The 15089-nt window shown below is 42.0% G+C and overlaps 1 protein-coding gene across 2 annotated transcripts in view; it reads left to right on the top strand.

Annotated features, from left to right (window-relative positions):
* Nucleotides 1–12443, top strand: part of LOC115372609 (sodium/potassium-transporting ATPase subunit alpha-1) — a 59619-nt gene extending 47176 nt beyond the window's left edge. Inside the window, exons 10-23 of one of the 2 annotated variants that reach the window (XM_030070647.1) lie at nucleotides 6–314; nucleotides 1766–1900; nucleotides 2466–2661; nucleotides 2981–3156; nucleotides 3398–3534; nucleotides 3918–4068; nucleotides 5771–5939; nucleotides 6091–6245; nucleotides 6813–6936; nucleotides 8450–8595; nucleotides 9308–9438; nucleotides 10146–10247; nucleotides 10445–10536; nucleotides 11433–12443. In XM_030070647.1, the coding sequence (XP_029926507.1) occupies nucleotides 6–314; nucleotides 1766–1900; nucleotides 2466–2661; nucleotides 2981–3156; nucleotides 3398–3534; nucleotides 3918–4068; nucleotides 5771–5939; nucleotides 6091–6245; nucleotides 6813–6936; nucleotides 8450–8595; nucleotides 9308–9438; nucleotides 10146–10247; nucleotides 10445–10536; nucleotides 11433–11461 (2052 nt within the window). In that variant the 3' untranslated portion in view covers nucleotides 11462–12443. The remainder of the gene's footprint in view (nucleotides 1–5; nucleotides 315–1765; nucleotides 1901–2465; nucleotides 2662–2980; nucleotides 3157–3397; nucleotides 3535–3917; nucleotides 4069–5770; nucleotides 5940–6090; nucleotides 6246–6812; nucleotides 6937–8449; nucleotides 8596–9307; nucleotides 9439–10145; nucleotides 10248–10444; nucleotides 10537–11432) is intronic. The other variant, XM_030070665.1, reaches the window with a different exon arrangement.
* The last annotated feature ends 2646 nt before the right edge of the window (nucleotides 12444–15089 follow it).

The raw sequence follows: 15089 nt of genomic DNA, 5'->3' as shown, positions 1-15089 counted from the left end.
TCTAGGTGTGTCTGACCCTGACCGCTAAGCGTATGGCCAAGAAGAACTGCCTGGTGAAGAACTTGGAGGCTGTGGAGACGCTGGGCTCCACCTCCACCATCTGCTCCGACAAGACTGGCACTCTGACCCAGAACAGGATGACCGTGGCCCACATGTGGTTCGACAACCAGATCCACGAGGCCGACACCACCGAGAACCAGAGCGGGACCTCCTTCGACCGCAGCTCTGCCACCTGGGCCGCCCTGGCCAGGATCGCTGGACTCTGCAACCGTGCTGTCTTCCTGGCAGAGCAGAGCAACGTTCCTATCCTGAAGGTAAGTACTTAATACATAAATGTTTAATTTTTCCTCAACTCACCTTCACTTTCCTGTCACTTAAATAGTTTCACTTATAATTGGTCATATTTTTCGGGAAATATTTTTGTAGCCGAAATTCTGGATATAGGTATGCTGCAGTGTGAGTGCATCAGTCCGCAGATGAAAAGGCATAAAAAGTCTCTTGATTTTTATGCTGTCTTAAAAAAGAAAGTCAAAATAACAGCAAAACAAAATGATGCAACGCTGATGATCCATGTTTTTTTTTCCTCCTCTTATTCTTGACTACTGCTCTGTACAGTCATTACATAGAAGGAATTTTGAAGTCTTGTGATTTTCTGCTCGTTCTCGCGTTTTATTCTTAGTGCCCCTTGCTAGAAGTGTTTCAAATTACAGTCAAACAAAATTATTTGATAGACTAGATTTTGGTAGACTTTGCCAATCTTGTGAAGTCTGAACTTCTTCTGCATGCACCTTTATACCAAGAAAATCAAATTATGGTGAGACAGAATGGCCCAGTGCTGTAATTACAATTTTATTTGGTCTTGCTTCTGCCAAGATGTTTACAACTCCAGCCAGCAGGGTTGTTTTTCAGCTTGCACATCTCTCCCGAGTGTACACACACGTTTTTACCATGTCATTATTCCTAACCGGCACACACATACACACAAATATACACACACACCTTTGCTCTTAGATTTCCTTGGAGTCTAGTCTCTGGTTTGCACCCCTGCATTAATCACCTGTAAACGTGTGTATATACATGGGTGTGTGTGTGCATGTGTCTGTGTGTTAATCACCTTGTAAATGCCTGGCTAGCATCATAGCCCTAATTACGGCTTATTCTCTCACCGCTCATTATTTTCTCTGCGTTGCTGTTACTGTTACAATAACAAGAGGAGGGTAAACACAGGTTTTGTGCTCAGGCCAATAATTATGTAGAAAAAAAACTGTAAAATTAGCATTTTAATTTAAGCACCAACTGCCCAAACAGAGCACAGTCGCTTTCTATTTCTGTCCAGAAATGTGTTGTATTTGTCATTGGAAACAAATGTGCACTATGCTGGACAGTTTTTGTGATTTTTTTTTTTTTTTTTTTTGTGATTTTTTTTTTTTTTTTTAAGGTGTTTTTCTATGTGTGAAGGGGTAGGAAAAAAGGTTTGAGATGGACTGTTGAGTAATTTAAGTCTGGTTACGGTTAACTACGGCGCTAAGTAAGCTAGCTACAGTAAGAGGTAATTCCAATCAATAAACAGTATATCCACCAAATCACTCTATATCATCTGTATCTGTACATATCAGTGTCATATCAGTGCATGAAGCCTGTCATTTACCTTTTGAGTCATATCATGTTTCAGTACATGTTTTTCATGAGTTTGATTTTTACCTGGACTTTTGTTCTGCAATTTTTGAATGACTGATGTTCTCCCGTGTCCATGTTCCTTCACCAGAGAGATGTCGCTGGTGATGCTTCTGAGTCAGCCCTGCTGAAATGTATCGAGCTGTGCTGCGGATCAGTCCAGGAAATGAGAGACAAAAACAACAAGATTGCCGAGATCCCATTCAACTCTACCAACAAATACCAGGTATGCCAGTTGGCTGACTTGTGGCTAATGGTTTTCCTGATGTCAATATGGAATGCTCACAATTATTTTTTTAGGTTGTAACCAAAGCACCAGCACAAGAAAGCTTTTTCATTCTTTTACTTTCCTGCTTACTTTTGTAAGTGTACCTGTAAATAGCTGACCTCGACTTGAAAGCTCATAAGATTCCATTGATTGTAAGTGTTGTGGTGCTAAAAGCATCATTTTGATCGTTTTTAAGACTCTTTAGGGAAACTTTTGCATTTATTACACTAAATCTTTTCAGGACCTGCAGAAACAATGAAACAAATTTGAATATTTGCTGATGCTTAAAAATAGTTTCTGCTTATGGAATCAGTTTTCTTCTTGTAATCTTTTTTTCTTGGTTAAGTTTTTGGAACAGCTTTGAAGTTGATGCAAGCAACTTATATTAAGTTCCTAGTTCTTTTCTTTTCTTGTCTTTTTTTTTAATCCATCATGAAACACACCCCCAACCCTCATACACATTGCTCAGGTTGAAGGTAGAATCCTCACAATGACTGTTTGTTTTCTACTTCCATTTCCACAGCTCTCTATTCACAAAAATGGCTCACCTGATGGAGAAACCAAGCACCTGCTGGTGATGAAAGGCGCCCCAGAGAGGATTTTGGACCGCTGCTCTACCATTATGATCCAAGGCAAAGAGCAGCCTCTGGACGATGAGATGAAAGACGCTTTCCAGAATGCCTACCTGGAGCTGGGAGGCCTGGGAGAAAGAGTTCTGGGTAAGGATGGATGCAGGGCTGAATGGCCAGACAGTTGAATAGGAGGGTGAGGAGATAAAAGGGAATGTTTGAGCTGGGATTAAAACTGCATCTGAGAACATTTATTACTTTGAATTGGGTGACCTTGGAGAGTGTGTGTGGGTTCAGGAGTCAGGGATTGAGATGGATTAACTGTACAACATGGTCAATAGAAATCTGAAGGCGGAAAAGGTTACGGATGAATGAGCAAAGTAGCAAGTAGAAGTTGGAAAGGTCACATAACCACACAGGGAATTTGTCTTGTCTATCTAAACTGCTTCTTGTCCTGTGGCCTATCTAGGTTTCTGCCATTTTAACCTCCCTGACGACCAGTTTCCAGAGGGCTTTGCTTTTGACACTGACGAGGTGAACTTCCCCACTGAAAACCTGTGCTTTGTTGGCCTCATGTCTATGATTGACCCTCCTCGTGCCGCTGTGCCTGATGCTGTGGGCAAATGCAGGAGCGCTGGAATCAAGGTAAATCCTAATTGAAATCACTTGTTACACTTAAAACCATTTATTCATCACTGTGTGGAGTTTTCCAACCTTTTTTTTCCTCACCATGCACTCAAATTAAAGCAAACTTTTCCATCATAATGGCTGTACAAATGACACCAACACATCAGAATATCAACATGATACTGGTGCTGTGTGGGTCCTTGATTCACTAAACTCAGTACAGTGCCAACATCCCTTTCTCTCACCTCTTCCCCCTTAGGTTATCATGGTAACAGGTGATCATCCAATCACAGCCAAGGCCATTGCTAAGGGTGTGGGCATCATCTCCGAAGGCAACGAGACCGTTGAGGACATCGCTGCCCGTCTGAACATTCCAATCAACGAAGTCAACCCAAGGTAATGACCATACTTGAAAGCATTTATGCAAAAAAATCTAGGGCTAATGTCTTCAGGTTATCATGAAATCAACAAAAAACAGCAGTTTTTTTTTTACCTTCTAAGCACAGTTTACCAGTGGGGTACCCCAAGGTTCTGTCCTGAGCCCCATTTAGTTCTCTGTCTTAACAGGTTAAAGAAGCCTTATAAGTATTGTCTGTTTCTGATTTATTAGTAGCACTTTTACTAAATCCATAACCCAAAGCCTTCCTTATCCTTCCTTATCTTTGGACATAACCATTCAGTAGATAGTAATATTCTTTGAATATTTATGGGTTAATCCATATTGTATGAAAAAGTGTGTGGGCATTAAAGTGTCCTAATGGCATTGTTGTGTTCTCCAGAGATGCCAAGGCCTGTGTGGTCCATGGTGGAGACCTGAAGGATCTGTCCTCAGAGCAGCTCGATGATATCCTCAAGCATCACACTGAGATTGTCTTTGCCAGAACTTCCCCTCAGCAGAAACTGATTATCGTGGAGGGCTGCCAGAGACAGGTAGGAACAAAACCATGTACCATGAAAGAGTTCACTGCCTTTATGAGCTGTCATAGTGTTTGTACTTGAGTTTTTAGTTTGGTGCACATAGCAGCAGGGTGTCTGAGCCTTCATATGTAAATGCATCAGTGAATATTTGATCTGCCCCATCCCCTGGTGCTCTTTTTTGATTATTATTGACATATTAATATATATATATTTTTTTTTTGGTCTGATGAGCAATTTGACAGCAAAATCAAGCATAGCAACTGTCAAGCTGTGAGCCCACCCCTATGCGTGAATATTAATGACAAAATCAGTAGGCTGCGCAGAGTCCTTTTTAATGTTGTGTGGAGTGAGCAGACATAATCTCTGTTCTTACCAAACATTAAATAAAACAGGTAAAAAACTTGTTTTGTGAGCCAGACAACTCTGTGCTGTCCCTCGTGGTGATTCTGGTGTTTTCTTCAGCTTTATTTCAGCTCTGTCAGCAGGGATGATTATTGATGACTTGTTTTTGACATTTCAATTAGCAATCCCAGTAACTTTTTTTTTTTCAGGCACTCAAGTCTCCCAGTACAGTATAAGCTAATGACATTGCAACATTTGTTGACTGTTATGCTTGCCTCTGATTATTGAGGCCACATTTCAAAATGTCCCTCCATTTCTGATAGTGTTGGCACTACCAAAAGGTGGCTCAAAGGAGCACAGATGTGCTGTGCCATAGGTGCAATGAATTACGGTCACTGGAATTTGCTAGCATGCTTTTGGTGCTTGGCAAACTTAAATCTTGATAGCTGCAGTGGAGAAAACTGACAGCTTTATGCAGCACAACACCCAAAATGAATATAAAGTTATGCTAATTTGCCTGACTTGACCCCCCTCAAATTTGAACATTGTCTGGGAAACACTGTATTTTCCGTGATATGTTTGTTGCAATACAGGCAAAAAGCGGGCACTTTTTCCTTTGTGGAAATCCTACTGGTCTTTGATCTGAGGTCATTAGCACATCCTCTGAGTAGATTTGCATCCAAGTATTAACATTTTCACCCCACATTAACACTGAGCAATTTCCCTCTGATCCACCATTCGTCACTCCTCACTGTACTGCACAACTGCACTGATTTTTTTTTTTTTTTGGAAACACTCTTGCCAATGCTATCTTTCACACTACAGAATGTTATTCTGTATAAAATGTTGCAACTCAAGAAATGTGAAATGTTCCTCCAAACCTCTTGTTTTTGTCCTAAAGAAAGTAGCACCAGTTACCCCCATGAAAGGATTTTTATAAACACCTCTTTTTGAGGTGACTTTCTCATCTCAACTGAACTCAACTCTGTTTTGCTGAGAAAACTTCATATGAGGCATTCTTTACCCCTCATTTCCTCTTTCTCCAAAAATACATTTTGCTAAAGCTTCTCACTATGGCCTCCCAGCATGGCTTTTCCTATCCCCATCAAATCATTTTTGGTGCTGCCAGCACTCAGTACATAGTGAGTGTTTAATTTACTCTGCAGCTGAGCAAATTAGGAAAGTAATTGTATTCATAGACATGCTTCCTGCGGGTACCTTTTGATCTTGATGGAGCAAGATGTTCCCATAGGGAAAAGGAGAAGTGAAACTTTTCCTCTTTCCTCTCTTATTTCCATTTTTCTCTAATTTGTGCACACAAACATTTTTTTTTTTTTACCTTGTTAACACTTTGTCTTCCCTCTGTCTGCAGGGAGCCATTGTGGCTGTGACAGGTGACGGTGTGAATGACTCTCCAGCTCTCAAGAAGGCCGACATCGGTGTTGCAATGGGAATCGCTGGATCTGATGTCTCTAAGCAGGCTGCTGACATGATCCTTCTGGATGACAACTTTGCCTCCATCGTCACTGGAGTGGAAGAGGGTAATGGATCCATACTTTGGGCACTTGCAGGCATAAGATGCTTAATTGAACAGAAATAATTAAAATCTCACTTAATAAGATTTTATTTACCTTAGGATAGTCCAGGCCAGTTTGCATGTACTTGTATGATAACGCATCATATTCTTGTCAGGCCGTCTGATTTTCGACAACTTGAAGAAGTCCATTGCCTACACCCTGACCAGTAACATTCCTGAGATCACCCCCTTCCTCCTCTTCATCATCGCCAACATTCCTCTGCCTCTGGGAACCGTCACCATCCTCTGTATCGACTTGGGAACTGACATGGTGAGCACCAACATGGTTTTAGTGTGACTCTTGTTGCTGGAAAGTTACATTTCTACAATATAGTGCAATATTTTATGAAAGAATGATTAAAAATCAAATCAAAAAAGTATTCCTGTAGTCAGCTTATGATATTAGCTTCTGGGAACACTGGGGTATAATAACACAGGTTTTATGAATTTTAGCCTCACGTTATTTGGTTTTGAGACAATGAAGTTCAGCTTCAAAGGTGTGTTGTGCATCATATCGAGTGAAGCGCTAATAACGTTGTGAAAAAGGGAGGAAATTCCACTTTGGGTAGTCATGTCAGTATGGTTATTGCTTTCTCCCTGTGTGTCAAACGAGTAATTGCTTTTTATAAGAGCCAGAAAAGTGAGGTTGTGTTTAGATGTCCATTCAAAATGATACCTGGAAGTCATGTTTCTCCTACATTTGGCTGGCACATAGTAGCACCATAACTTGGACTTTCTTTTACCTTAGGCGTATGATGTCACTTTTAATTCTCTGAACCCATGTGTGACTCCCTCACCGTCTAATCTGCACCGTGTCCTGCTTTTTGTTGCCTCGCAGGTTCCTGCCATCTCCCTGGCTTACGAAGCAGCTGAGAGCGACATCATGAAGAGACAGCCCAGAAACCCCAAAACAGACAAACTGGTCAACGAGAGGCTCATCAGTATAGCCTACGGGCAGATCGGTAAACAGCCCTAAAGCTCCTACCAGTCTTTTAAAAACCCTGAACAGTTGGTCCTCTTCAAATTCAAAGCCAACATTCACAAATCACCCCGCTGAACCTAAACCAGAATCTTATTTTTGTCTGAATCTGTTCATTCAGCTTAATGCTATTTAAGCTGTTTGGAGTTGCTCTCTGTTGTGGCTGGCAGTCGTGCCTCGGTAGATTTTCCACGAAGGCCGGTCAGTATCTGGGTGGTCCTGAGATAACGAGAAGAGAGGCATGCACCAGAAATAGGCTCCCACTGATAGAGAACTGGGACTGTGCGTTTGATGATAGGCCAGTGCCTCTGGCTTTTGATTTTTCCCTCTTCGGTAATGAAGCCAAGAATAGGTTTGCGCTTCCCGAACCACCTTATAAATACCCCAGTGGCTTAATACCCTGAATACAAATCTACATCTCTAACTAGTGATTTAATCTGGTGTTCAGTCTTAATTCCTGTTTCTTTCCCTTGAAACATCTGATAGTAACATGAATCAGAATGAGGCACTTTTATATTTTTGTACTTTTGAACTTTTTCCATTTCCTTAAAGACTGGAGTACCAGTAATGGAAAAAAAAGGTCACTCCACTTCTTTTACCAATTTCACTTCACTTGTTGTAGTAACTCATTTTCTTGTTTCATGGAGAGAATTTAAGGGTGAATACAAGTTCATGTCGGTGGCTAAGATGGAAATGTTCTGCAGCGTACCCGTGGGGACTGGTGGTGAAGAGCAGCCTCTGGGAGGGAGGCTGAAATGGCTCAGCGTGACACTCGTTTTAGCAATCAGCAGGGGATCCAGCTGATAGTCTGTTTATGGACTCAGAGTCACTGGCATCGTTTTGACCACTCTGTCCATCTGAAAGAATAAATGTTTAGTGTTTAAGTTGAGGGTCAAAATGAGAAGTTGTGTGTCTAAGGCAGGAATACTTATTATTATTATTTTTGATCTGTAGATGATCTTGCTTGCCAAATTTTAATCTGACTCCAACTTAACATCCAGCTCAATTTTGAATTCACAAAAAGGCCGATGAATTGTATCCATTTGTGTATTCGTTTTGATTGAGCGTCAAAAGTTAATTCCTTAAAAGGCAAACTAATCTCATATTTATTTACTCTGTTAGTCATCCGCAGATAAATGATTCAGCCTCCAGATTCCCCAAAAGGCCGACTAGGCAAATGTACTGACACAGCCAATCACACACGCAGTCATCTTAATTTTCCTAAAAGACCAGAAGGCCCATTTTCTATTAATTTGTTTATTTAATCATTAATTGATCCGCGGTTTGATCTTCAAATTCCAAAGTGAGAAATTAATTGCATTCATTCAGGCTAAAGAGTCCTTAAAAGACAACATGATGTCATTCAATCATTCATCAAAAGCTCATACAGTATCAAGTTGCTCCAAAAAGACAGCTTAACTGCAATTAATTACAAAATTCGTCACAGATTCACAGATAATTTATTCTGTTAACTGACATGTTTTTGCCCGACGCAGGTATGATCCAGGCTCTGGCCGGCTTCTTCACCTACTTCGTCATCCTGGCTGAGAACGGTTTCCTGCCCTCCACGCTGCTCAACATCCGAGTGTCCTGGGACAACAAATACATCAATGACCTGGAAGACAGCTATGGACAGCAGTGGGTCAGTAGCACTAATCTTAATGGTAATACTGATTCTAAAAATAAAAATTCCAGCCTGAAACATTATTGAATTGGTGTAACATTTCCAATTCAAGGACAGTTATACACCCTAAAACAACAAAGCAGTTCAGCATTAATGTGTTTTTAGGGTGGAATTTCCTTTAAAGTGTACAAATACAATTGTTACTGCTTCTCTCACAGACAAGAGTGGTGAAGTGGGACAAGAATGTGGAAATGTGCATTTTATAATGTGTAGCTGTTTGGTCACATGTTTAAAACCAGGAACCATCGCTGAGGATGTAAAGAGCTGTATGTTTATGGCTGAGCACAAACCTTCAGATACAAGAAGCCTTTTATGGATTGCAATGTGAAAGAGGTGGCCAAAAAATTGGCAAGATAATATTTTGGCACAGTAAAAAAGGTCATTAGTGCAGTTTTGGGAACCATTTGCAGCTGTTTCCCAAATTGATAAAACGATGCGTGTGTTAGTGCGTGAAATTGGGTTCAACACCTCAAAGTTTTATCAGAGGAAAAAAAAAACATCCAGAGACATTTCTTCGGTGCTTATTTTTGCTCACATATATTAAGATCTTTTTCCTGCAAAGTTCAACGTGTCTTCTTTCGTCTTGAAATGCCTTCTGTCTTTGAAGCTGGTCGTGGTTCGGCTGGCACCGCCTGGTCTAACAGTGTTTGATGTCTGTCTTTCCTCTCAGACCTATGAGCAGAGAAAGATTGTGGAGTTCACCTGCCACACGGCCTTCTTCGTCAGCATCGTCATCGTCCAGTGGGCCGATCTGATCATCTGCAAGACCAGGAGGAACTCTGTCTTCCAGCAGGGCATGAAGTGAGTACAGTCACCCACCAAGTTTATGTTAAACACTTGAATATATTATGTACATGGGTTTCTTCTCCCAGCACAATGAGAACTGTGAGCTCCGGCTGCAGATTTGTTTGATCATAAAATACTCTCCCAAGTCTATTTTCGGCGACTGAGGCAAACACAGCTGCCATTTTGAATGTCACGCCTGCTTTCCCAAACGTCGTCCCTCTGTTTCCCTGAGAAGAACTCCAGTTAACCTCTCCGTGTTTATTTTAGGCTTAAAAGAGATGAATTGTATTAAAGAACCTCTTAAGACTGTGTTTTAAATCAGTGCCTTGGCTCGGTGTCAAGAATATGAAATCCCGAGAGTCCCCAAAGAGTTGCCGAGGAGGTTCCCGGCAAAATGAGGAACGCTTTAATTTGGTAGCTGTTTTTGTTCCCTCGCACGGAGCATGAGGAAACATCCGTTCAAGACTATTTTGGTTTCAGGTTTGACTTTCTCTTCCTCAGCTGTTTCCTCCAAAAAAAAAAAAAAAAAAAAAAAAACAGCACAGACTAGGGAATCTTCTCTAACAACTGAAATGATCTCAGATTTTGCTTCCTTGGACAACCACATCTAAAAAAAAAAAAAAAACAAGGCCCTGGTAGAATGTATGGGAAGTCATTGGTTGCATCTGTAGGCCTACAATTTGACCTACATAAGGAAATCTGAGCTCTCATCTTTGCTACAGGAACAAGATCTTGATCTTTGGACTGTTTGAGGAAACCGCCCTCGCTGCCTTCCTCTCCTACTGCCCCGGCATGGATGTAGCCCTCAGAATGTATCCTCTCAAGTGAGTAAAACACAAACACACACACACACACACACATCAGAATGTATCCACTTAACCAGGTCGAGTGCATATGTGTCTGACCGCAGCTCCGCTTCTTGCGTTACCTACCACATGTTGATCCGTCCAGGCTCGGGGCGTCGGATCAGTTCAGGGCTGTGATTTCTCATCTCTGTTTTGTATGCGTGTGTGTTTTCCAGACCCAACTGGTGGTTCTGCGCCTTCCCCTACTCCCTGCTCATCTTTATCTATGATGAAATCCGTAAGCTGATCCTCAGACGCAGCCCAGGAGGTGAGACCAGAGTCCGCGCTTTTATTACGCCCCATTCTCTTCCCTTATTTTCATGTATTCTCCACTCTTGTTTGTCTTTCATCTTCTGTTCTCCTCCACTTTCTCCTTATCCTGCTCCCTCTTGTTTTCTTCTACATTTTTCTCCCCCACTTGTGATATTTTTGAACATGCAGCCTCACAAACATCCATCACTCGTGGAGCAATGTTTGGCATTTGGCATTAGTATGGTTTCTGTGATTGCATAAAACATAACTTTCAATTAACATAACTCAATTAAAAAAAAATCATTTGGTAATGTTCCCTATTAGGGCTGTACAATATTATGCATACAGCTTTGCAGAAAAGCAAAAAAATTCAGGAAAATGTTAGATGATATACTTAATAGGCCTATTTGTTCAGATTGGATTAGTAATGTATAGGTCGGGAAACACTTTGCAACACCTTTTCCTCTTGAAAAATGCGGCCCATTGCAGCTGGGAAACTGCGGCCGTCAGAGCTGGGATGTGCAGTAAATGAATGTGCAGCCCGGTTACTGTGGCAGTCATTCATCATAGAAAATGTGACAAGTGCAAATTAGTGTCTGCGCTTCATAAAGCCAGCTGTATCTTACTGGAGGCTTAAGTAGCATCAGGAGATTATTCAGCCAGAGCGTCGAGTGTCCTGCTGTTTGAGCAGGCGCCGCTCAATCCTCACAGCGTGACGGAGGCAAATCTGACACATGATGCAGCGTATACGTCCTCCCCAGTGATTTCATCTCATCTGTCCATTACCCAGAAGTGTATACTTTGGAATCAAGTGTAAAGAAAACCACGTTAAAGGATGCTTTTGAGTAAGCAAAATGCAACGAGTTGACTCTAAATCCTGTGTGTGTTTGTTTTCTCTCCCTCTGTGTCCAGGTTGGGTGGAAAGAGAGACTTACTATTAAGATCCGTCAGCCTGTCAGTCAAGTCAGCCCGCATCTTCTCCTCCACTCCCGTCTTTGCATGAATATTGTCTTGCTGCTCGGATTAAAATTTTAACCTCTGTGAAAAAAAAAATTGGAACGTGTTTTTATATTAGGGAATGCTTGATACTACTATTAGACAAAACACTGAGATGGAACGTGCTGATGATGATGCTGATGATGATGATAAATGATAATGCTAATAATGACATGAACAATGAACATTGACATGACTATGCGTGCCTTGTTTCTGAAACAGGACCAATTTTATACATGTTTTTAACAGTTATAAACGTTCAATAAAAATGCGCTCGAGTCAGGTCCCACAGATGTTTTGTTTTGCTGGTTTGTTATATGTGTGTGGCTATAAGAACAAGACTGATATTCATTAGGATGATCTTAGCTTATCCTGATTAAGACTGTTAAAATCTGAAGGATTGTCTATATCTTGTATGTTGTCATGCATGTTTGTATTAATATTTAGAGATTTGTCGAAGACCAGTGGTGCTACATTGTTTGTTTCCTCTGAACTGCTTTTGATGTCACATTTGATTGCTTCCCTTCCCGGCTGCTTTGATGCATAATTCACCAGTCGAAGGGAAGATATTTCTTCAATCAACTAGCAGTCAAACGCTGGAACTCCAGACTTGGATTGCAAAATTTCAGTAATTTAACTTCAGTGCATCTTGGGATGAGACGTGAGCTTTTATCCTCGGCAGCAGATGCGTTCACTCAGCTTGCCGTAGCTTGGATAAACACCGCAGTGCTGCGAGTAAGTGAGGACAAAATTACTTTGCAAACTTTTGTGTGTCGAGGTGAGAAAACTTGAGTCATGATGTGCTTTTTCGTCTTATCCTGTAAGTGTGTGGGATCGGCCTAATTACAGTTAAATATAGTAAGAGCCTGTTTAGGTCTGCTTAAATTATCCTACGCAAAATTCAGAGGATTAAAGAGCTACATCCTAGTTTTTCCTCGGATGTCCTTTCTCTGGAACATGGCTGGGATGACCACTTTGTGCTCAATTTGTTCAAGTCTTTATTTCATTTTCATATATGTCTGAGAATGCTGTAACCTTCTACATCTTAAGCAATGCAGGTGTTGCTAAATAATCCCAAAATTTCCCCAAAGTTTCCTGGCTGGACTTAGCGTTGTTAGGAAGTTCGCATGGGAACAAGTCCATGAGGATGTGAGCGCACACTGGATTTCTATTTGCTCAATGTCTCTCTAGTGTTTTCTCTTGTGTTCTAGAAACATAGGCCTATATCGAAAAACTGCTCATGAATATCTGCAGCCTGTTGTTCACTGTTGGAAATAATCTTAAATGAACTGACCTCATAGAAACACCACAACCAAAGAGTAGAATTTTTTTTTTGTGTGCCTCCCAATAAACTGCTAATTTTCCTGTCCAAAGTAATTTGACCACATGTCAGCACCTCATCAGTCCCACACTAACCAATATGTGTTTATATTAAACTAATTCATGGATTAATAAGCTACAAATCAAAGGTTTTTCGCCAAAAATAAGTGACCACAGAGAAGTCTTTAGTCGTCCTGTTACAGCCTACATCAAAATGACGCCGCCGTCTTGGCACAGTCGGCTCATTGGTTAAAGTAGGCTGCTATCTCTCTGTGTGTGTGTGTGTGTGTGTGTGTGTGTGTGTGTGTGTGTGTGCTGTTTTTATCAACAGAACAAGGGCAAGTCTTATCAGTCAGCCCCTCTCAGTGGAGTGCTGCTGCTTGATAGCATTCCTCTGGCAGATAGAGCCGCTGTGTCGACTCCAGTGTTTCCTCAGCTTTGGGTCAGGAGCCAGAACGTGGCGTCGTCCCGTGTGTGTGTGTGTGTGTGTGTGTGTGTGTGTGTGTGTCACGGCGTCAGAGCGCGGTGACGTTTCAGCAAGCCTGACACCGAAACAACTGCACCAAACGCACCACGTTCCACTCCAGAGTGAGAGATCCTCATTTTGAAAAGCACATATTTATTTGAATTCATACTGTAAAAGAGCTTTGTGCTAAGGTGTAGTAACACCCTGTATCTTTTGCTAAGCATGGAATTAGTGCACTAGTCTGGGCTCTTTGCCATTAATTCACCTTCTCTGGATAAAACTCATGAAGAAAAAGCCGTAAAGCCTTAATTCCTTGCAGCTGGGGTGAGAACATCGCCACTTGTTAGAAAACCAAGACCCAGATTTTTAAGTGACTGAATGGCATTGTTCTCTCCTGATGGATTTAACAATCCAGATCAAACCATCCCAAACATGCTTGGTATTCGCCAACCGCGTTTGGAGCAGCTGAAGATAGCGGATTGATCGATCGGTCGATACATAGATGGATGATTCATAACCTTGCGTGAACTTTGCAGAAGTAGTCCGAGGTCTGTGTGTTGTGTACGGCACTGGTGGGTGTTCTGGTTTCCTAAGAGGCGCAGGAATGTCTAATCCATTATCCAATATGGTTAAAGCCGGGTGTTCGGAGCAGCTATGTGATCTCTGTCCTCCTACACACTGCTGAGTCTTGACACACACACAGAAAGAGAGATGAGGCGGGAGAAGAAAAACACCAGAGCTCAGCACACTCTCACCCCTGAATGCACTGCTTAAGACTAAGAGAATTAGATTTAACATAAAACATGGCGTATCTCGGCGTATTCCCACCTTTGATCTCTTCTGAGAGAGAATAAAAGATCTTGCCTGAAGCGAGCAGCGCGTCGAAGCCACCGGTTTGGCCCCGACGAACTCCCACCTCAGGCGGAGGCAGGGAGAAGTTGCAAGTCAAAGCCCGCCGGGGCAGGAAAACACTCCCACTGATGATGCTGCTGCTGGAGAGCCTGCACACGTCTGGAGAGGCTTTTGGACCCTCTTGAGCTGACCAAGGCAAAACAACACAGTCCAGTTTTCAGCATTTATTCTTACAAGCAGAAACCCTTGATTTCTTTGGTTTACGGGTTTTATTTAGGCGTCATGCCGTCGACACCGGCCCCTCATCTCCCAGCATAACATCCTCACAGCATAGTCCCGGGTATCCTGGGACCTCATTAGAGGGACGACCTCATGATGTATCTGATGTCTTACAAATGTGGGTCCACATGCGACGCACAGGCAGCCGGTGTTCTGCGTGTGGCACAGGAACACATCGCCGCTGCCGGTAGGAAACCTTGCATCTCCAAAATGTTACCGCCGCAGGAACCGAGGAAAAACAACAACAATACGGTTTTTGAGATGATCCAAAAAGGTTTTAAAAGGCTTTTGTGAGCCCGAGAGGTTGGAGAATTTTCTCAATCCACGGAAAACATGAAAACCTTATGGCCTCGTTAACAAACTGCGCTTGGATGTCTTTGATTACATTCATAAAAGGATTTGTCTTCACTGTCAGTAGCCAATTGCAACTGGAGAAAGCCGCACCCACGCATTTACGCTGCCCACGAATCTGAGAATTTGAACACGCGGGACTACGAGCACTTTACACATCATAAATTTTAAAATAATCACTGATTAAAGTGCTTGTTCCAGTGCTGCAAGCTAAATACTGAATACACTTTTATCTCAGCATGAAGGCCTCTGAGTTAGGACTGCATGTGCTTTGGGTTTCCATACCATTTAATATTCATAAATAA

The sequence above is a fragment of the Myripristis murdjan genome, chromosome 2, assembly GCF_902150065.1.
Source record: "Myripristis murdjan chromosome 2, fMyrMur1.1, whole genome shotgun sequence".
NCBI lineage: Eukaryota > Metazoa > Chordata > Actinopteri > Holocentriformes > Holocentridae > Myripristis > Myripristis murdjan.
This window is presented reverse-complemented; position numbering and strand designations above follow the sequence as displayed.